This window comes from Tamandua tetradactyla, chromosome 14 (genome assembly GCF_023851605.1).
Source record: "Tamandua tetradactyla isolate mTamTet1 chromosome 14, mTamTet1.pri, whole genome shotgun sequence".
Taxonomy (NCBI): Eukaryota; Metazoa; Chordata; class Mammalia; order Pilosa; family Myrmecophagidae; genus Tamandua; species Tamandua tetradactyla.
In genome coordinates, this window is record NC_135340.1 from 59,917,488 (window position 1) to 59,937,388 (window position 19,901).

Sequence of the window (19,901 nt, forward strand, 5' to 3'; positions counted from 1 at the left end):
AGCATGACGTTATTTAATTATAAAATGTATTATGTGCTGCATGTTAAATTTGTCTTTCTGTGTTGATTTTTTAAAAAAGGATATGTAGGTGTGTGTGCACTCCATTTCATAAGACAGTAGTGAGGAAGTGGCTGCAGGCTTCTGTATCAGCGGGAGTGAATTCTTATTCCTTAACCTAAGGTAGCTTCTCAAACTAACTTCTGGGAGGAGTAAGAAGTCATATGACTTATGCTGCGTAGTTATTTTGTTGACAGAGGTTTTCTATTTCTTTTCTACTCACTGCAGGTTCAAGTTGGCTTAAAAAAATTTTTTTTCCCCTTCCGGTTGTTTGGATTGTGCTGCTGTTGCTTCCTTCAATTGTCTGGGATTTTCGTCGCTGTTGTTGCTATCCGCTTGGTTTAGGGTGCTGTCAGGAATACCTGTTGATTCCAAAGCGGGTATCAAAAAATTGTGAATATGCATTACTGCCCCGAGAGGTTCCTCGTCTTTGACATTGTATTGTGCCCCGTTTACTACACAGTGTTCGATTAAGGTTCTGATTTTTCTCATCTGGCAGTTTGGATAAGGTTATATTGTTAGAATGACAGAGTTATTAAGATTTCCAATAGTGGTGAGGAGCCAGATATTTCAGAAACTTGGGACATTTCCTTTCGGACATTCTTTTGTGTCTTGAAATTGTTGTTCATAGATCAAAAGTGAAATTTGATGATGATGGTGATGAATATGCAACTCTGTGATGATATTGTGAATTACTGATTATATATGTAGAACGGAATGATCATATGTTAAGAATGTTTGTGTTTCTTTCTTGACATATATTTTTTTTTAATTTAAAAATTAATAAAAAAGAAAAAAAAAAAAGAAAGTGAAATCTGACTGCAAAGACCAGGGCGTGCTGCTGGACGGTTATTAGTGACGTTGATAAAACTTGCTCAAATGATTTTGTGTTTATAAATACTGAATCCAGAAATAAGCTATCAGTAACTGCTGAAATAAAGCAGAAACTAGCCTTCTTGGCCAAGAGAAATATTTGTATAAATGCTTCCCCTTTCAACAGACACAGCATGAGGCGTTAGACTGGGAGAAACTAGGTCATGTAACCTTTATGGGGTGGCTGAGCTAGGCCACTCCCTACATCATCTTATTTTTTATTCTATTTTTTTTTTTAACACTTACCATGGGCCTAAGATGTAGATGTCAGGACCATGAAGAAATAGTTTCCCTTTTCCAGGAAGTGAGGAGTTTTGCTGTCATTTTGTCATTTTGTGGACATCTTGAAAAAAAAGGCAGGCTGTGACTTTGTATTCAAAGAGATATCTTCTTCTTTCTGTACCAAACAATACCCCACATCTTACTTGCACTGTTTCTAAATACATAATAGATAAATAAATACAGTTAACTCAAATATTTTTAAAAATGCAAAATGTAGGGTTCATGAAAGAAACCTTGGGAAAAGCTGAGAAACACAAAGAAGAGGAAAAAATTACTTTTAGTTTTTTCAAAGCCATTGTTAATAGTTGGTATATTTCCTTTCCGTTTAATACAATATATATTTTAAACCCTTTCCATGGGGCTAAGATATAGGTGTCAGTACCATGAAAACATGCTTTCTCTTTTCTGGGAAATATGGAAAATATTTCTGGTTTTTTTTTCCTTCTCATGAGCAGGTTGTTGTTGTTGTCACATGGGTCTCTTGAAGATGACAGAGGTAGTATAGTACAGGGTTTAAAGTAGAGGTTCTTGCCCAAAAGTGCCTGGGTTCAAATCACAGTCCACCTCTGCTAATGGGCTCTATAGCCTTAAGAGAGTCACTTAACTGCTCCCTGCCTAAATTTTATCATCTATACAATGGAGATAGTAATGGTAACACTTGTGTAAAGCACTCAATACAGGTTATTTATCATTAAAATAAATATTTATGATTATAAAATTCATGTATGTATATGGTAGAAACTTTTGTAAAATACAGAAAAGCAGAAGAAATAAAAATCACTCGTTATTCTACAACGCAGAGAAAATCACTCACTCCGTGTATTAGTCAGGGTTCTCTAGAGAAACAGAACAGACAGGAGATAGCTGAAACTATTATGAGATTTTATAGAAATATCTCACACAGCTGTGGGGATGCACGAGTCCAAATTCCATAGGGCAGGCTGCAAGCTGGCAACTCCGATGAAGGTCTTTGTTGAATTCCCCAGGAGAGCCTGGCTGGCTGAAGTAGAGGTCAAAGGTCTCTCTTCTAACTGCTGAAGTCATTACTTCCCCTTTTAAAACTTTCAACTGATGGGATGAAATGTCTCTTGTGGTTGAAGACACTCTGCTTGGTTGACTGTAAATGGGATCAGCCATAGAGACAATCAACTGACTGATGATTGAAGTCCATGAAATGTTCTTGCAGTAACAGGCCAGTGCCTGCTTGACCAGACAACTGGCCGCTGTCACCTGGCCAAGTTGACATATGAACCTAACTATCACACTCAATATTAACATTTTGTCTTTTAATATATATATATTTTCATATATTTGTTTTATATGTAAGCTGAGATCATGTTGTATTATATAGTTGAGATCATGTTGTATTTTTAATTTGTATCCTGAACCATAAGCATTTTATATGTTCTTAAGCATAATTTTAAAAAGATGATATAAATCATCTTGTATAACTATATTTTACCTAATTTTGTCCCAGAATTTTGACATTCAGTCTGCTCCTCACCCCCCTCATTCAATTGAGATAATCATAGACCCGCCTTGGTTAAAACAATCAGGGACCTGAGCCTCCCCTGACTGGTGTGGAGCCTAGAGTAGTTTTTACTGTCCTCATATTATTAAGGGGGTGAGAACATCTTTGTAACAGTTTTCCTCTTCTTCACTATTATAGGTTATTTCCTTAGACTAGATTCTCAGAAATGGAAATGCAGGGTCAAAGGATGAGAAATGCTATTTTAAAAAAGGGTTTTACTAATTTTAAACTCACAATGACAGTGTATGGACTTGTTCCATTTATTGCGGAGCCCCCAAATCTTCTCCCACCAGCTCTGGGTCCTTTGTCAGATCTGAAGTACTGGGGAAGTTATCAGGGGTGCCAAGACTCTGGTGTAGAGTTAATTTAAATTAAAATTAGCACCCCAGGCTCCCCTCAACCCTCCCACTGCTCTTTCTCCTTCCTTCAGGACCCACTCTTCTTCCTTTCGTAGCCCATTCTCCCTTCTCATCATTTTTTAATCCCCTAGATAGGTTTCCTCTTCTCCAGTCAGGAGGGGGAAATGATATAATTAAATCATTCCCATTAAGATATTAGTGACCTTAGCAGCTAAAAGTGTTATTCCCCAAATGGGTATTTGCCTTTTAATAAAGGGTTCCTGGAGCAGCCTTTACCCCAAAGGATTGAACATAATGGTGGAATTTGAAGCTCTCTAATGCGGAGAGGGAGATATTTGAATCTAGGCCCGTCAAATTATACCAAGTGGATGATTTACTACTTACAGATGTTAACTTCTGTTCTATGGACAGGATGAAGCAAAGACTGGTCTTTTTTTTTTTTAACTTCCTCACTGCCAAAGCACTAACCGCTCAGAGTAAAACCACATTTTCTGAAGGTAAAGTGCATCTCTTGGACAAACTATTAAGGAGCAATTGTTTACCGAATTGGATATAATAAATGACTGGTGAGCAGCGTATGCAGATTTTGTACATAAAATAGAACTTTACAATACCAGGAAGAACTCCTTTATGACCCTTTTTATCATCTGGTTGTGATTGCTGAGGGTGTGGAGGCCTTTGCTTGTGTACCTATGTCCAGTGCTTTGATTAAATTGCATGTTCCTGGGCCCTTGGAGCTAGGAGGCCTCCAAGTAGGGGGCCAAGGCGCTGATGACGTTGGTCTGAACTCTGAATTGCAGAAGGGGGTCCAGAAAGGTGGGCATCTTCCTGGATTGTTTGTTTCAGCAAGGTCTTAGGTGTGCTTTATGGCCAGGAACTGTATAGGTGGACTCATGCATCAGTTTTAAAGGACTAAAATGCCAAAGAAAGAGATGAGAGGAAAATGGGTGACAGCTGGATATAATCAAATGCTGCCCTAGATGTTTCTTTTGGCGAACAAGGATGGGTACAGACAAATTATTAGGAGGAACTCAAGAAGTGGGGGAACACTGAAGCTATGAAAGTCAGCACTACCCCACACAGCAACTGTTTAAAAAGTTGGAAAAGTGATCAGACTTCAGCTAGCGATATGAATGAAACTGATGTGAATAGGACTAAGGTAAATCAGAATACAGGGTAAAAGATGATATTGACTGTATTTTAAAGCAGGGATGTTTATTTAGTGCAAAATTTATATTTTGGGTAGCACATTACCTAGTTTAACTTGTGTGATCTGTTTATTTGAACACCAAAATTACATGGAACCTTGAATAGGGCATGAGATCCTGTTGGTTTGTTCAGGTTAGTGTGATGCCCTGATATATCTGCAAGTAATTTGGGCAGAGAATTAAAAAAGTATTTGCAAAGTTCCCTTGGGGGACTGGGGAGAAAGGAGGAAATATTCAAATTCCCGATCTGGGGGAATTCCTGATATTCTCATAAGCTGTGGGGCAAACCAATTCCATAGGCCAAGCCCTCGATCTTGGCATTCACCCCTGTGAAATTTGTTCCTGCAAAGGATAAGCTAAGCCTACTTATAATTATGCCTAAGAGTCACCCCCAGAGAATCTCTTTTGTTGCTTAGATGTTGCCTCTCTCTTTTTCAACCAACTTGGCAGGTGAACTCACTGCCCTCCCCCCTACATGGGCCATGACTCCCAGGAGTATAAATCTCCCTGGCAACGTGGAATAGAAATCCTGGGATGAGCTGGGCCCTGGCATCAAGAAATTGAGAAAACCTTCTTGACCAAGATGGGGAAGAGAGAAATGAGACAAAATAAAGTTCCAGTGGCTGAGAGATTTCAAACAGAGTAGAGAGGTTATCCTGGAAGTTATTCTTATGCATTAAATATATAGACATTCTTTTTTATTTTATGGTGTATTGGAGTGGCTGGAAGTACCTGAAACTGTTGAGCTGTGTTCCAGTAGCCTTGATTCTTGAAGAAGACTGTATAACTCTACAGCTTTTAAAATGTGATTGTGTGATTGTGAAAGCCTTGTATCTGATGATCCTTTTATCCAGAGTATGGACAGATGAGTAAAAAATAAAGGATAATAAATAAATAAATAAATAATGGGAAGGATAAAGGGTAAAAAAATTGAGTGAATTGAAATACTAGTGGTCAGTGAGAGGGAGGGATAAGGGGTATGGGATGTATGAGTTTTTTCTTTTTATTTCTTTTTCTGGAGTGATGCAAATGTTCTAAAAATAATCATGGTGATGAATAAACAACTATGTGATGACATTGTGAGCCAATGATTGTCCACCATGTGTGGACTGTATGTGTATGAATATATCTCAATAAAAATATTTTTTAAAAAAGTGGGGGACAGTGGTCAAAACAGCATGGTATTGGCATAAAGATAGATATATCGACCAATGGAATTGAATAGAGTGCTCAGATATAGACCCTCTCATCTATGGACATTTGATCTTTGATAAGGCAGTCAAGCCAACTCACCTGGGACAGAACAGTCTCTTCAATAAATGGTGCCTAGAGAACTGGATATCCATATGCAAAAGAATGAAAGAAGACCCATATCTCACACCCTACACAAAAGTTAACTCAAACTGGATCAAAGATCTGAACATTAGGTCTAAGACCATAAAACAGTTAGAGGAAAATGTAGGGAGATATCTTATGAATCTTACAATTGGAGGCGGTTTTATGGACCTTAAACCTAAAGCAAGAGCACTGAAGAAGGAAATAAATAAATGGGAGCTCCTCAAAATTAAACACTTTTGTGCATCAAAGAACTTCATCAAGAAAGTAGAAAGACAGCCTACACAATGGGAGACAATATTTGGAAATGACATATCAGATAAAGGTCTAGTATCCAGAATTTATAAAGAGATTGTTCAACTCAACAGCAAAAAGACAGCCAACCCAATTACAAAATGGGAAAAAGACTTGAACAGACACCTCTCGGAAGAGGAAATACAAATGGCCAAAAGGCACATGAAAAGATGCTCAATGTCCCTGGCCATTAGAGAAATGCAAATCAAAACCACAATGAGATATCATCTCACACCCACCAGAATGGCCATTATCAACAAAACAGAAAATGACAAGTGCTGGAGAGGATGCGGAGAAAGAGGCACACTTATCCACTGTTGGTGGGAATGTCAAATGGTGCAACCACTGTGGAAGGCAGTTTGGCGGTTCCTCAAAAAGCTGAATATAGAATTGCCATACGACCCAGCAATACCATTGCTGGGTATCTACTCAAAGGACTTAAGGGCAAAGACACAAACGGACATTTGCACACCAATGTTTATAGCAGCGTTATTTACAATTGCAAAGAGATGGAAACAGCCAAAATGTCCATCAACAGAAGAGTGGCTAAACAAACTGTGGTATATACATACGATGGAATATTATGCAGCTTTAAGACAGGATAAACTTATGAAGCATGTAATAACTTGGATGGACCTAGAGAACATTACGCTGAGTGAGTCTAGCCAAAAACTAAAGGACAAATACTGTATGGTCCCACTGATGTGAACGGACATTCGAGAATAAACTTGGAATATGTCATTGGTAACAGAGTCCAGCAGGAGTTAGAAACAGGATAAGATAATGGGTGATTGGAGCTGAAGGGATACAGACTGTGCAACAGGACTAGATACAAAACTCAAAAATGGACAGCACAATAATACCTAATTGTAAAGTAATCATGTTAAAACACTGAATGAAGCTGCAACTGAGCTATAGGTTTTTTTTTTTTTTTACTATTATTATTACTTTTATTTTTTTTCTCTATATTAACATTCTATATCTTTTTCTGTTGTGTTGCTAGTTCTTCTAAACCGATGCAAATGTACTAAGAAACGATGATCATGCATCTATGTGATGATGTTAAGAATTACTGATTGCATATGTAGAATGGTATGATTTCTAAATGTTGGGTTAATTTCTTTTTTTCCGTTAATTAATAATAAAAAAAGAAAGTCAAAAAGCAAAAAATAAAATAAAAAAAAAAGTGGGGGAAACCTTGTTCAAAGTTCTAGATAGCCTGAAAGAAGGAAGGGGAGAAATAAAAGCTTAGCAGGCTTTTTGCTATCAGTTGAGCTCTGTTGGGAGACCTGGGATACAAGGTCTCCTATGGCCGTAGGAGAAAGCAGTCTTGAGAGGAGCTGGTGGGCACCAGCTGGAGATGGCCACATCCTGCCCTCTACTGAAGGAAAATGCTCTGTTCACATAGCCATCTCTGCCTTCGCACTCATAGCCTGATCTATTCCTTTCTAGCCTGCTCCAGCCTAAAGATGAGCTCGCTGGTCCCCAGGGTGTGCAGCCCCAGCACCCGGCTCTTTGCCTGCGTCCTCAGGCTGGGCCCTCAGCAGGCTGGCCCCCTGCAGCTACACACAGGGCCCCCCCACTCTGCCAAGAACCACTATGAGGTGCTGGTGCTGGGTGGGGGCAGCGGTGGAATCACCATGGCCGCCCGCATGAGGAGGAGAGTGGGCGCAGAGAATGTGGCCATTGTGGAGCCCAGCGAGGTAAGTCTTCCCTTTTTGAGTCCATGAGGCTGTGTGCATGTGCGCATGTGTGAGGGTATGGGCTGGGGCTCCGCATCACCCCTGTTGGTGCCTCTCTTCTAGCCCTGCCCAAAAGGAGTGGGAGAAAGTGGAGGGAGGGACATATTTTTTGGTTCTTTGCTTTCCTCTTGTATCTGCAACCTCAGGTCCAGGAGAAGATCAATGGTCACTGCCCCTCTGTCTCTGTTCCATAGTGCACAAGGGTAATGCTATGGGGGCTGGAGGCCTCTGGAGAGGTGTCGGTGGGTTTGAGAAATTTAAGTGTAAGGGGTGGGATCAGGGAAGATAGTCCAAGGGGAGAGATGAGGTTATAAGGCAGAAAAAAGGCATGGAGTCTAGGGGGGAGGACTAAGTTGGAAAGTGTTTTCAAGGCACAGTTTCATGAAAAGCATATTAAGATTATCCAAAAGCTGCAGAAAAAATATCAAGATTTTTGGCCTTTTGCCTAATGCTTCCCAAGGAACTGGGTGTACCCCTGTGAGGAAGTGTGTCCTTGGGAAGGAAAGGCAACATGGAGCCAGCGCCTACATGGGTGGGGCGAGGGGTAGGGCAAGAAGGGCAGTCTCCTTTTCAAGATGTTTCCCCAGGGCGGAATCGAGGCTATTCTGGGCATCATTGAAATCACTGACTGTGACTGAGGAGACCAGAGGACACACCCTGTGTCTTGTCTTTTAGAAATGGTTTCTCTTCAGTGCAGTGAGGGCCATTCTCTCTGGCATTGGGGTTTCTTAGCTAGCCCACGGCCAGGTCTCCTGGTGGGGCTTCTCTTTGTAATGAGACCAGTTCTTCTGAGCGACTGGACACCATTCAGGAGGCCAGACTCATGTCTGTCTTGGCCCGTGGGGAAGCACAGGACAGGACTCTCCCAGGCCCAGGGAAGGTGGAGGAATTGCCAAAGGCTCAGGATTTTGGCATTTAACCTACTGTGCTTGGTTTAGTGATCGATGGAGCTGATGCTTATTTGATGTCTAAAAGAAGTTGAGCTTGTATTTTGATCATCTTCCTGATCAAGAGGGACTTGACATAGATGAGCTTTCACAATTGGAGACCCTGTCTCCCTCCTGTTATTGGTTGTGGGGAGTTGCAAAGTCATTCCTCCTGTCCCCTTCACTTCTCTGTGGGTTTTGGGCTGTTCTGTCCAGCCAGTTTGAAGCACTTTGGTAATACTGATAGCTCTTTATCCCCCAGTCCACTGCCTGAGTGATTAGAATTCGAATAGTCCATTAACCCAATCTGCCCGTTGCCCAACTTTCACAACTAACTTAGTCAGGAATGGACCATTTAAAGCAATTCCAAAAAATAATGAAAGTTTGGGCATATGTTGCATGGTGGGATAGGGTCTCTGAGAAAGGAGAAATGGACGCTAATAGGGATTGTCTGCAGTCTTCCATGGGCTTGGAAAACACAGGTGGAAGCTAATGAATGTTTTTTTTTTTGAGTGCATCGGCCAGGAATCGAACCCAGGTTTTGCACATGGCAGGTGGGAATTCTTCCACCGAACTACCTGTGCACTTTTTAATGAAATTTTGAGGATTCCTCAGAAGTGGGTGTAAAGTTTCTAGACTTACCATAGTCCCCACATACTTCTGAGGAACCATAAGTTTAGGCTGCTGGGCTTAACTTTTCTGTGTACATAACTGTATCCAAAATGTATATGTATACATAATATATATATATATATTAAACACCAATTTAACTTCAGCAATAAATAATACAATGGTAACCAAAGATAGTCTGTAGCTTCTTTTGGTGACCTTGGCAGAAGTTTTTAAGGTTGGTTGATTGTCTTTCAGAACTTAGAATAGTAGGAGATGCCACTGATCTTCTGGGGACTTGTCTGTTCAATGCTCCAAGGGTCAGGAGGAAGTAATAGAGAGAGCTAGCTTCTGTACCTTTAGCTATGACCCTTGTGATGAACCTCAAACTGGAATCCCCCAATACTTTTGTTTCTCAGAGACATTTCTACCAGCCAATCTGGACACTGGTGGGGGCTGGTGCCAAACAGTTGTCCTCATCTGGTCGTCCCACAACGTGTGTGATACCATCTGGAGTAGAGTGGATCAAAGCGAGAGTGGTTGAGCTGAACCCAGATGAGAACTGCATCCGCACAGACAATGGCAAGGAGGTAACCTTGGGGAGCCTTTGGATTTTTGTTAATCTGAGGGCTTGTGTTACTCTCTAGTCATTTTAAAACTGAACAGCTTCATGGTGAGAGGGTGGTGTGTGTGTGTGTGTTCAACACTGTATGAGAGGAGAAGGTGTGTGGTGACTGGAGGATGGGATGGAGGGACTGAGTGATACTGAATTAATAAATAAACGACTAAGATGAGAATTTGTCAAATACCCACTCTCTGTTCCTATTGCCTGGTGCAGTGTCATGGATCTGAATATTCATTGAACGAATGCTATTGCTGGGTTTTAAAATAGCATTCACCTCTCTCCCCTTCCTCCTACTTCATGGTTTCTAGCTCCTTCACTACCCTCTATACCCTGCTTTGAACTTCATCTGGCTAGTTATTGCCTTAGGAAAGGGGCACTAAAAGAGAAAGGAACCCTACAGAACAGCCCAGAATAGAGTGGGATCATTTTCTCCCACAATTTGATGCAGGCTAAGGTAGTCTATTAAAATATATAATATTTAATACATATAATATTAATATATAATATATTTACTTATTTAAAAATTATCATTAAGTTAAAACACTTTTGTGTATAATTTTTCTCCCATCGATGGGTTAGATCTTCCTTCTTTTCCCCAGCATCTCCAGGACCCCAGACTGAAGTAAACACAAGATGGCTCTCGATTCACAAGATTGAGCTTGGGGGTCTTGTTTCCCCTGCCAGTTGCTGCCAGCTCGCCGGGCCTGGGGACAGGTCTCTTGTAACACACATCACCCCTTTGGTACAGCAGTGTCTGCCTCATTGATTAGACTCCTTCACATATCAGGAATATCTCAGAACCCTCTGTGAGCCCTCATCTTAAGGCTCATAAACTTGTGACCTCTCTAGAGAATGAGAAGCACTAGCAGTAGGTACTCTCCTTTCTCAGCTCTGCTTGTAGCTCCTAGGGCTTAGACACTTTGGAAGATTGTGGTGTCTTGCTTTAGGAGTGGGGGAGAATTTTGTGTAAGCTGGTGAGACTTTCTTCCAGGATTTTATTGAGCAAAAGTATTCCATAGCCAGCTATCAGAAATTGGTACATGACATCTTGTTGGTTTTAGTTCATCCTCCCAACCTGCCTACATCTTTTGGGGTTTTGATTCTCTCATCCAATGAGCAATTTCTCCTAGCTGTTACCTACAGATGTCTTCATTTAAGTTCAAGGTTTTAATTTTGTTATATGTCCCTATGGAGAGTTCAGAGTTTTAGTATTTTTAGATTAAATAAATTAATCAACATTTTTCAGCAACTATTGTTCTACTGAAACATTCAATTCTTGGTTTACACTTTCTTTGTTATTCACAAGAGAAAATACAATTGAAGGCACTGCTGAAATCAGAGTCAGTGTATCATTGCTTTCCCAACCAAGGGGTCTGCTTGTCCAAAACGCATCCCACAAGACCTGGCCCTTGCTCATTCTCCAGATTTATCTGGCTCTACTCTCTCCCTTGTTCCCGCTCTCACCATACTGGCCTCTCATTTCATGCATGAAATTTCACACATGAGCTTCCTTCTTACTACAGGACATTCATGCGTGCTGCCCCACCTGCTCCATTAGCTAACTCCTGCTCATCTTTAGCTTAGACAAACCTTCCCTGACCTGCCGGACTAGCTCAGGTCTTTCCCGGATACCCTATCATCACAGTACTGTGATAATAACACAATTATTTGTGTCATTATCTGGTAACACATGTCTCCCCGACTAGACTGAGTTTCTGCAGGGCAGGAACTGTGTTTCTCTTGTTCATTATGCCTAGGCCTGAGTACAATATCTGGCACATAGAAGGTGCTCAGTAAGTATTTGTGAGCAAATTGTGTCTCTGTTTCTTTATCTATAAATGGGAATAATAATAATAATAATAATAACTACTTCACCATATATGAGGAGTAAATAAATTGGTACATGGAACAACAGTGCCTTATTCAGAGTGAATGCTTGAGAAACATGGCTGTTAGTATTTTTAAAAGAACACAGGGATAAAAGAGAAATATTTATTGAGCATCCTGTATGTACCAGGCATAGTTCTTGACTGCCGACCGACTAAAAGGAGACTTAGCAGCTGTGAAGCCATCTCAGTGTTCTTTTCTCTGTTACTATGAGACATCTATTTAGTAGATGAGGTTAGAAATTTGCAAGGGATAAACAAGTTCTTGGCAAAAGAATTTACCTCCTAAGTTCTCTGTATTAATTTAAAATATTTGTCCATGTTTAGCCTTCTGGTGAGATTTACTGTTCTTTGTGATTGCTTAAAAGCCTCATTGGCAAGTTTTGCAATTCCTTCGGGCTTTGGTCATCTGGCCTGGAAACTTGCACTCATTGAAAAGTCTTTGAGGCTTTCTTTTTGTTCTCTTACTACCTTACAGTTTATTTTCCTTTAATGATTTTTTCCCCAATAAACTTAACTTTGTTGCTAGTCCTTAGAAACAATTAATATTTTGTTCTAAATATTTGTCTTGTTTATGTCTTTCATTTGTAGATCATCACCTCCAGGCCCATGCCTCCTCTGACCTCACATGCCCCAATTATTCAACACAGTGAATCATCCATTTAATGGGTCTAATATGCTTTTGTACAGAACAAGGACTTTCAGAGATCCAGCTCTCTATGGAAAGGCAAAGCATATAAATGAAGATGGTTATACTATCTATCCACTTTGATAAATTTCATTTTTTACAAGCAACTCTCATCCATCCATTCATCCATCCATCCATCCATCCATCCATCCATTCATCTGTCTGTCCATCCATCCTCCATCCAACACACAGTCCTGAATTCAATTGAGTGACTGTTAGATTTTGAGAATAGAAGGAGTAAGACATAGCCCTTATTCTTTAGGAGTATTCAGTATAGTGGGGGAAGGATATTACTCTTACATACCATGACAAGTGCTATAAAGCATCATGCACACTATTTGAAGGACGCTCAGGGCAGGGGTCAGGTGGGGATGATTGTATCATAGGAATATCTCACTGTGAACTTGGAGTTGATTCTCCTGGATTCCAGGGCAGGACCTCTTCGGCTCCTTGCTCCTCTCAGCTCCCCAGCCTAAGCCAAACACCCTAGCTATTGGGGTCTTTGCTTTTCAATCATAGTATGCTCAGTTTGCTTGCTCTGCCTCTCCACTTGGTACAGTTAGTACCCCCACCTATTTCTCTTTTCTGAAATCTTGAATCTCATTTCCATCTCCAATTTTCTAGGCACATTTTCTTATTTACCATCTTCTTGTTCACATTTTCTGGCCTCAGTTTGTCTTCCCCCTGTTATGGGTACCTGCATCCTTAACCCTTATTTCCATTACAATATTTATGTACTTTTGCCCTTAGCATGAACAACCACAATACCCATAATTAAAGAGGGCACTTACTCATCTCATACGGATTGCTAAATGTGATCAGATAGACTATACCACATTCTATTCAATAACCCTCAAAAGAACAATTATTTTCCCAATTGTGATATCTGTCCAATCCATATCACAGGTCAGATTTTCTTGGGATTCACACATCACATTATGGATTTTTAAAGAGAGTTGATGTCTTTTAAGATTAAGAAGTTATTTTCCCATTGTTCAACATGAAAAGTGTTAACACAAGCACTGCTATCATTCTCCACTGTGTAAAAAATATAGGAGTCCCAAACTTTCAGGCACCAGGCAGGTTACTCAGTATTTGTGCAGCAGTGAGGTGTGAGGTAATAGAGAGCAGTGAGCACCATGGAAAACTGGAGCATCCTTCCTTCCTCCCTTGCCCACCACCCAGAGCCCCAGATCATTGGCATTAAGGAATTGAAACCTGGTGGTGGGTACGCACATCTGGGACCCATGTTGACCCTTAGGCAGACACTTCCTGGTCTCTGGTCTAAAATAACGTTGTTTTGTGTTGTAGATCTCCTACAAATATCTTATTATTGCTCTCGGAATCCAGCTGGACTATGAGAAGGTACTATTTTAAACTGTTTCTCTGTTGCATTGGCCCACTTACGCTAAGTTCAAACACTGCATGCAGTTGCTTTCTATTCACTTGGACAAGAAAAAGCTGCAAGAAATCCCCTCCTAGTTTTGTTTCTCAGAAGTCCTTTTATGGTTTTCAACAGTCTTCTCCAAGATTCTGTCAATGATAACATTATGTTCCAGTTTTCAGCTTTCATCAGAGTCAGCATGTCCATACCCTAATGGTGACACTTTTACACACTTAAAGGAAAACTACCTTTTTGGGTGGGACTGGGTTGACTGTATTAAAGGTTAAATTTCTGTATGGAGGTAAGATTTAGAGTATGAATTCTTAAGCAGACCTTAAAGGGCACACCACCAGCAATGAGCTCATCAGACACTGCGGGAGCTCTGGGGTTTTCTTTAGAGAGGCTGGAGCTTCCTGTATGGTGACCAAGACAATATAAATGCTACAGAGGTTTTCTTAGGTCTCACTTTTCAGTGAGCTGGGGAACTGGATGCTGTCTGACAGTAGTGAGATTCGAGCTCATTTTTTTAAAACATCATGGAGTAAGTCCGCAATTAAATTTCCAGAAGCTGACTGTGGACTTTGGATAAATAATTCTTGCACGTAAAGGATAGAGATAACCTGGTCCCAAGTTGCAGGAATGTGATCGAGGCAAGGGCCTCCTCTGAGTTGGCTCAGGTAGGGTCTTTGAAGTGTGTTCCTGCCTAAAAAGTCGAAGTCATGACAAGTCTAGGGTGGGGCTAATGAAAACATCTTCAAATACGTTCTGTGAAGGTCCCGAGAAGCCGTAAGTTGGCATGAAGGCTGAGTTGAGTCTGAGTCATGGTGCCACAGTTCACAGATCTCACACACACAGACCGTGTGGAGCAGACTCTACAGAGGAAGGTGCCACTCACAGCTGCTTCTGGGAGGCCCATGACTCTCAAAAGTCCCCAGCAGTGCTGATTTGGCAAAGACAAAGACAGCGCATCTCCATAGCTCTGTCTCACAACCAGCCCCCAAGGCCATATGCGGAGGAATGTTTGATGAGACCAAGCTGAGGGTTTTTAGCAGCACCTTGCAGGAAATTAAGAGACCATAATCTTTAAAAGGAGCTATGTTGGGGTCTTTGCTATGTATCAGAAACCTTGCTGGGCTTCTAATATTGATTCCTCACACCTACATGTATTTTTACGCCCACTTAATGGTTAGGAAACTGAGATTAAGAGAGGGTAAGCAGCTTAACTGTGGCTACTCTATTACTTAGAAGTCCTTGATTGCAGACGCTAGAAAACTACCAAGGTTACGGTAAACAAAAAGGGGGCTGTGTTTGATGAGAATACTGAGGTGTCTCTGGATTTCCAGGACAGGATTATAAGGTAGACCTCCAGAAGGACTGGATTTCAGATCTGGGTCCTATTGGAACCCAGGCAGCCTCTCTGTCCACCTGTCTCTGCCTCTCTCTCCCACCAGCCTCACTGGGTCCCATAAGACTTGCATCCTGCTTGCTGGTCTGCTTGATGCATTAGGACAATTCACAGCTCCCGAGTGAACTGTGCAGCCAAAGGAAGAATCAGCTCTAATCTCTTTCTCTGACTCACACTCTCTCCTCCTCTCCCTTCCTCCCTTCCTCCTCTGATTCAGAGTACCAGGAAAGCAACTTTGATTGGACGAGTGGTCATAAAGCGCCCTTCTTGTTGCAAATCATCCTAAAAGGAACTCGGCTACCACTCTTCTCCTAACACTGCTTTTCTCTTAACAACACTTCTTCAGACTAGAGAGAAACAATGAAGGAAATAAGAGGTCAGTTGAGGTTTGCTTTGGGAATCAGGAGGTATGGTGGTCCTGTGGGAGGACCCCTAGGCTGGTGGTTAGGGGCTACAGAGTCTAGTTCTGAAAGATTCTGGGTAGGCCTCTTCATCAGTGTCCTCATCTGTTAAATCGGCTAATATTCCCTTCCCTTCCTCAGAGGTATATGGTGAATACCCAATGTTAGCATAGATGTAAAACTTCAAAGATATTAAAATGCAATGTAATTTTAACATCATATCATAATTAGTATTGTTTAGACTGCCAATATTACAACTACCTAAACCGTAGCTGGAGGCATGATCAATAATCAAAACAAGTAGTTGTTCTTTTGACATTGCATGTGGATAGAAATAATGAACTCCAGCCCCCGATGGAGGAAATCAGACAACTTTGTTTCCTTGAGACCTGTGAGTTAAGGCAGTTCTGAACTGCCTGGGGCGACTCTAAACGGTCACTACACAGTCTGGAGGACAGCTTGGGAAGGCCCATCATGTTGACTCTTTCCTGATGGTTGAAGCCAAATCTGTTCTTTCTGGGAGAACTGGTGCTTAAGATCCTTAACTCAATCTGTGACATCTTAATGACACTCTACCAAGCTTCTAATATTTAAGAAAAGTATCCAGTTAATCTTACTGTCAGCAATAAACTAACATTTATGGAGCACTGACTGCAGGTATCAGTCATTTTTTGAAGCATTTCACATGGGTGTGTCCATTTAACCCTGGCAACTACTCTATGAAGCAGGAGCTTTCTCACACCTTGAACATGAGCTTGTCAAACCTCAGTGTGCCTTAGAGTCACCTGGAGGGCTTGTGAAAACAGATTATTGGGTCAGATTCAGTAGGTCTGGGCTGGGGCTTGATAGCATGTTTCTGGCATGTTCCCTGGTGCTGCTATATTGGAGATGACACTTTGAGACCCACTGGCTTAGACATAATTTAACCAGAGTCACAGTGCTTGTAAGTGGAAATGGTAGGACTCAAATTAGGTTTGAGGAATTCCAAAATCCATGATTTTAATTCCCAGATTATTTTCTTTACCAAGCATTGGATCTGGGTCAACTTGATAAAAGTAATTTAAATTTGCTATTCATGACTCTTATAAATGGTTCTTGTCCTGCCTTTCATTCTTCTTCTTCCCAATAAGGCAACTAATTCTCCAAAAAAGGAAATCCTGCTGGCTTTTTTCCATCACTCTGACGGTGGGGAGAGTTGTATTCAAATCCAAGGCCAGGCAGGCAGAGAGGTCTCCTGGGCTGAGCCCATTCTTCAGTTTCACAGGTGACTTCATGCACTTCAGCTTATGTCTTAGCAGATGCCTCCCTCTCCTGCCTGCTCCACTGTGCATGAGTGTTGAGGGGTAATAATAGGACTGAAATATTAGAGAGCTTGTAAAAATGGCAAAATATGGGGACCATCAAGCCATTTTCACTTCTGTTAAAAAATAATGTCTTTATGTGCTTTGTTGCAGATTAAAGGCTTACCTGAGGGTTTCGCTCATCCCAAAATAGGATCCAATTATTCAGTTAAGACAGTAGAGAAGACATGGAAAGCTTTGCAGGATTTCAAGGAGGGCAACGCCATCTTTACCTTCCCAAATACTCCAGTTAAGTGTGCTGGAGCCCCACAGAAGATCATGTATTTATCAGAAGCCTATTTCAGGAAGGTATGCTGCCTTTCTAGGGATGGAGCCAAGGAGGGCAGAAATAATTAAGTCAGTCATGGCCAGAATTCCATTTTTATACCTATCATACCTTTTTGATTTCTTAATTTTTATTACCTAGATACACCATTATATAGTTGAAAGTTTATAAGATAGAAAAAAAGAGAATTGCTTTAATAAAGTCACTGCGATCAACTTGACATATCCATCTAGGTTTTTCCTCTACACAGGTTTTTCCCATGGTTATGATCATGCTGTACATGTGCATTTAGATGCATTCCATGTTATTAGTCTTCAGAACATAGTTTTTAATGTGTGGATAAAAGTGTACTGGGGAGATATGTTAGAGATGGTTTAAATATTTCCATATGGTCAGAAAATTAGTTGCAAATAGTTCATTTTAATACGTAATGATATTATCAGCTGCTCCCACCCAGGGTCAAGGTTTTCAATATTTTCTGGCTCTTGATACACCCTTTTTTTGGCCACAGATATTAGGCCAAGTGCCAATTCTGAAGGTAAAAAAATGTTCGTGTAGAATTTGGAACCTTGGTAGAAGGAGGTAGCTGGGCAGGGGATGCCCTCTGTGTAGGAGCAGCTTTCTGCAGCTCACATGTACCTGGCAGGAGGTTGTGAAGGAAGCTGCCCTCATGCTCCCAGCCTTGCCTGGGATGTAGCATTTGGTTACCAAGGAGTAGTTTAGTTTATTTGGGACATTTCCATAACCTTTCTTTGTCTTTTATGATATTGACATTTTGGATTAGTACAAGTAGCTTGTAGTTCTATAAAGGGACAGACAGGGTGGAGCGGAGGGAAATATGAGGACAAAGAACTGTTGAGTGTATGCTTCGCTCCCAGCACTGGGCAAGCCCTTCACTTGAGTTAGGTAAACCTGCGACAGCTGTGTGGGATAGGGAACTGAGCGCAAGCCTGGTAATGGTTCCTCATGATGAGAAAGCCATTCTGGGTCATAAGGGGTTAGCACAAACTTTTGAGGTTCTTATCCACCTAATTCCCTTTCAAATGAGATACAGGTGAACAAATCCGAAAGGCAGTGGAAGAAAGAAAAGAGTAAGAACAGCTATTTCTTTCCTCCTGGAAATGCTCTTTGCATGACTCTTTTCTCTTAAGGCTTTTATGACCCAAGAGGAAGTTTCTCTCTCAGGTGCCACAAGATCTTAGGCATTTGGGAGAATACTAATCACTCTGAAATATATGAACAATACTGAAGTGCAGGAACCAAGGGGACAGAAACTGTGTTTTGTTTACTGCTGTTCCCTCAGCACCTAGAACAGTTCCCGGCCGACTCTAGGACCTCATTGAATACTTGAGTGAACGAATAAATGAATGTATGAATCAAGAATTCAGCTCTATCCTATGTTTACCGAGACTTAATCTTCGTCTCTAGCCTTCAATTGAACAGTGCCGGCCTCAACCACAGACTCAAGTGTGTACTTTACTGCTCTGCCACTGGCAGAAAACAGGAAGGAAGGGGCATGTTGGCCCACTCATCCCATCAGCAGGGAACAGTGAGGGGAACAGTGGGCAAGGTCTCTTCTGAGGGTTTTAATCCTTGTCTAAGTTGTTTTAAAAAAAGTGATGGGAAAAATGCTTTAGTGTTTGCTGTTTCTCTTCTTTCCTCTTCCTCAGACGGGGAAACGATCCAAGGCCAATATCATTTTCAACACTGCTCTTGGAGCAATTTTTGGAGTTAAGAAATATGCAGATGCCCTGCAGGAGATCATCCAGGGCAGGAACCTCACCGTTAACTACAGGCAAAACCTCATTGAAGTCCGAGCCGATAAGCAAGAGGCTGTTTTTGAGAACCTGGACAAACCTGGAGAGACCCACGTGATTTCAGTGAGTGGCGAGGTTGGGCTGTCAGTCTGGGGCACGTCTCCTGAACGGTGCCATAGAAGCAGGCAGTCCTACAGCCCTGTGCCCGCCCTCACTGTGCAACACAGAAGGCTGGTTAACATGAGCATCTGGGAACAGTGATAGGGCCAGAAGGTGGATGAAAATGGGTGGGGGAGTGAAAGAAGCAGGAGGCTGTGTCTGTGGGAGGCAAGGAGGGACTTTCTACTGGTGTTGAGTGAATTGTCATCCCTTTCCTTTGTCTCCACTTTTCTTGCCATCTACTTACTTGAAGCAGCCAAAACTATTCCACAACTTCAGGTATTGCCTTGACTTCAGGAGGGCTCCCTTAAATGCAGGATCTGGCGATTGTCTTTAATTTGCAGCATATGAGAAACAGCCCTACAGGTGAGCAGGAAGCAGCCTCGTAGGTAGTTCCAGAATGACAGGGATGTGTTTCACCTGTGCAATGTGCTGCCTTGAACTATCTTTCCCCTGTGCATAAAGGAACTGCTTAAAATCCTTTTAAGTTCTGGAAGTGCTACTACCTTTCTTGGAAAGATCTAGCATTTGTTATGTGGGCTTAGCCTTGATGTGTCTCGGTTTCTTCTTCTCTGAAGTGGGAATACTATGGCACTATGAGGATTACGAACAAAATGTAAAAGCATCTGGAGAAGGATATGTAGAATTATTTACTTTTATCTTTCTGGCAGAGCTGTTAGCAATGAGAAAGCATGGCACAGTCACATTTTATTCATTCAGCATTTTTAGAGGAATGAAAGATTCCATAAAAAGG

At 41.4% G+C, this 19,901-nt stretch overlaps 1 protein-coding gene across 7 annotated transcripts in view; it reads left to right on the plus strand.

Annotated features, from left to right (window-relative positions):
* SQOR (sulfide quinone oxidoreductase) overlaps positions 1 to 19,901 on the plus strand; it is a 46,401-nt gene that overhangs the window by 13,881 nt on the left and 12,619 nt on the right. For 6 of the 7 annotated variants that reach the window (XM_077127775.1, XM_077127776.1, XM_077127773.1 and 3 more), the window contains exons 2-6: positions 7,392 to 7,642; positions 9,636 to 9,806; positions 13,727 to 13,780; positions 17,060 to 17,254; positions 18,902 to 19,111. In XM_077127775.1, the coding sequence (XP_076983890.1) occupies positions 7,409 to 7,642; positions 9,636 to 9,806; positions 13,727 to 13,780; positions 17,060 to 17,254; positions 18,902 to 19,111 (864 nt within the window). In that variant the 5' untranslated portion in view covers positions 7,392 to 7,408. The remainder of the gene's footprint in view (positions 1 to 7,391; positions 7,643 to 9,635; positions 9,807 to 13,726; positions 13,781 to 17,059; positions 17,255 to 18,901; positions 19,112 to 19,901) is intronic. The other variant, XM_077127772.1, reaches the window with a different exon arrangement.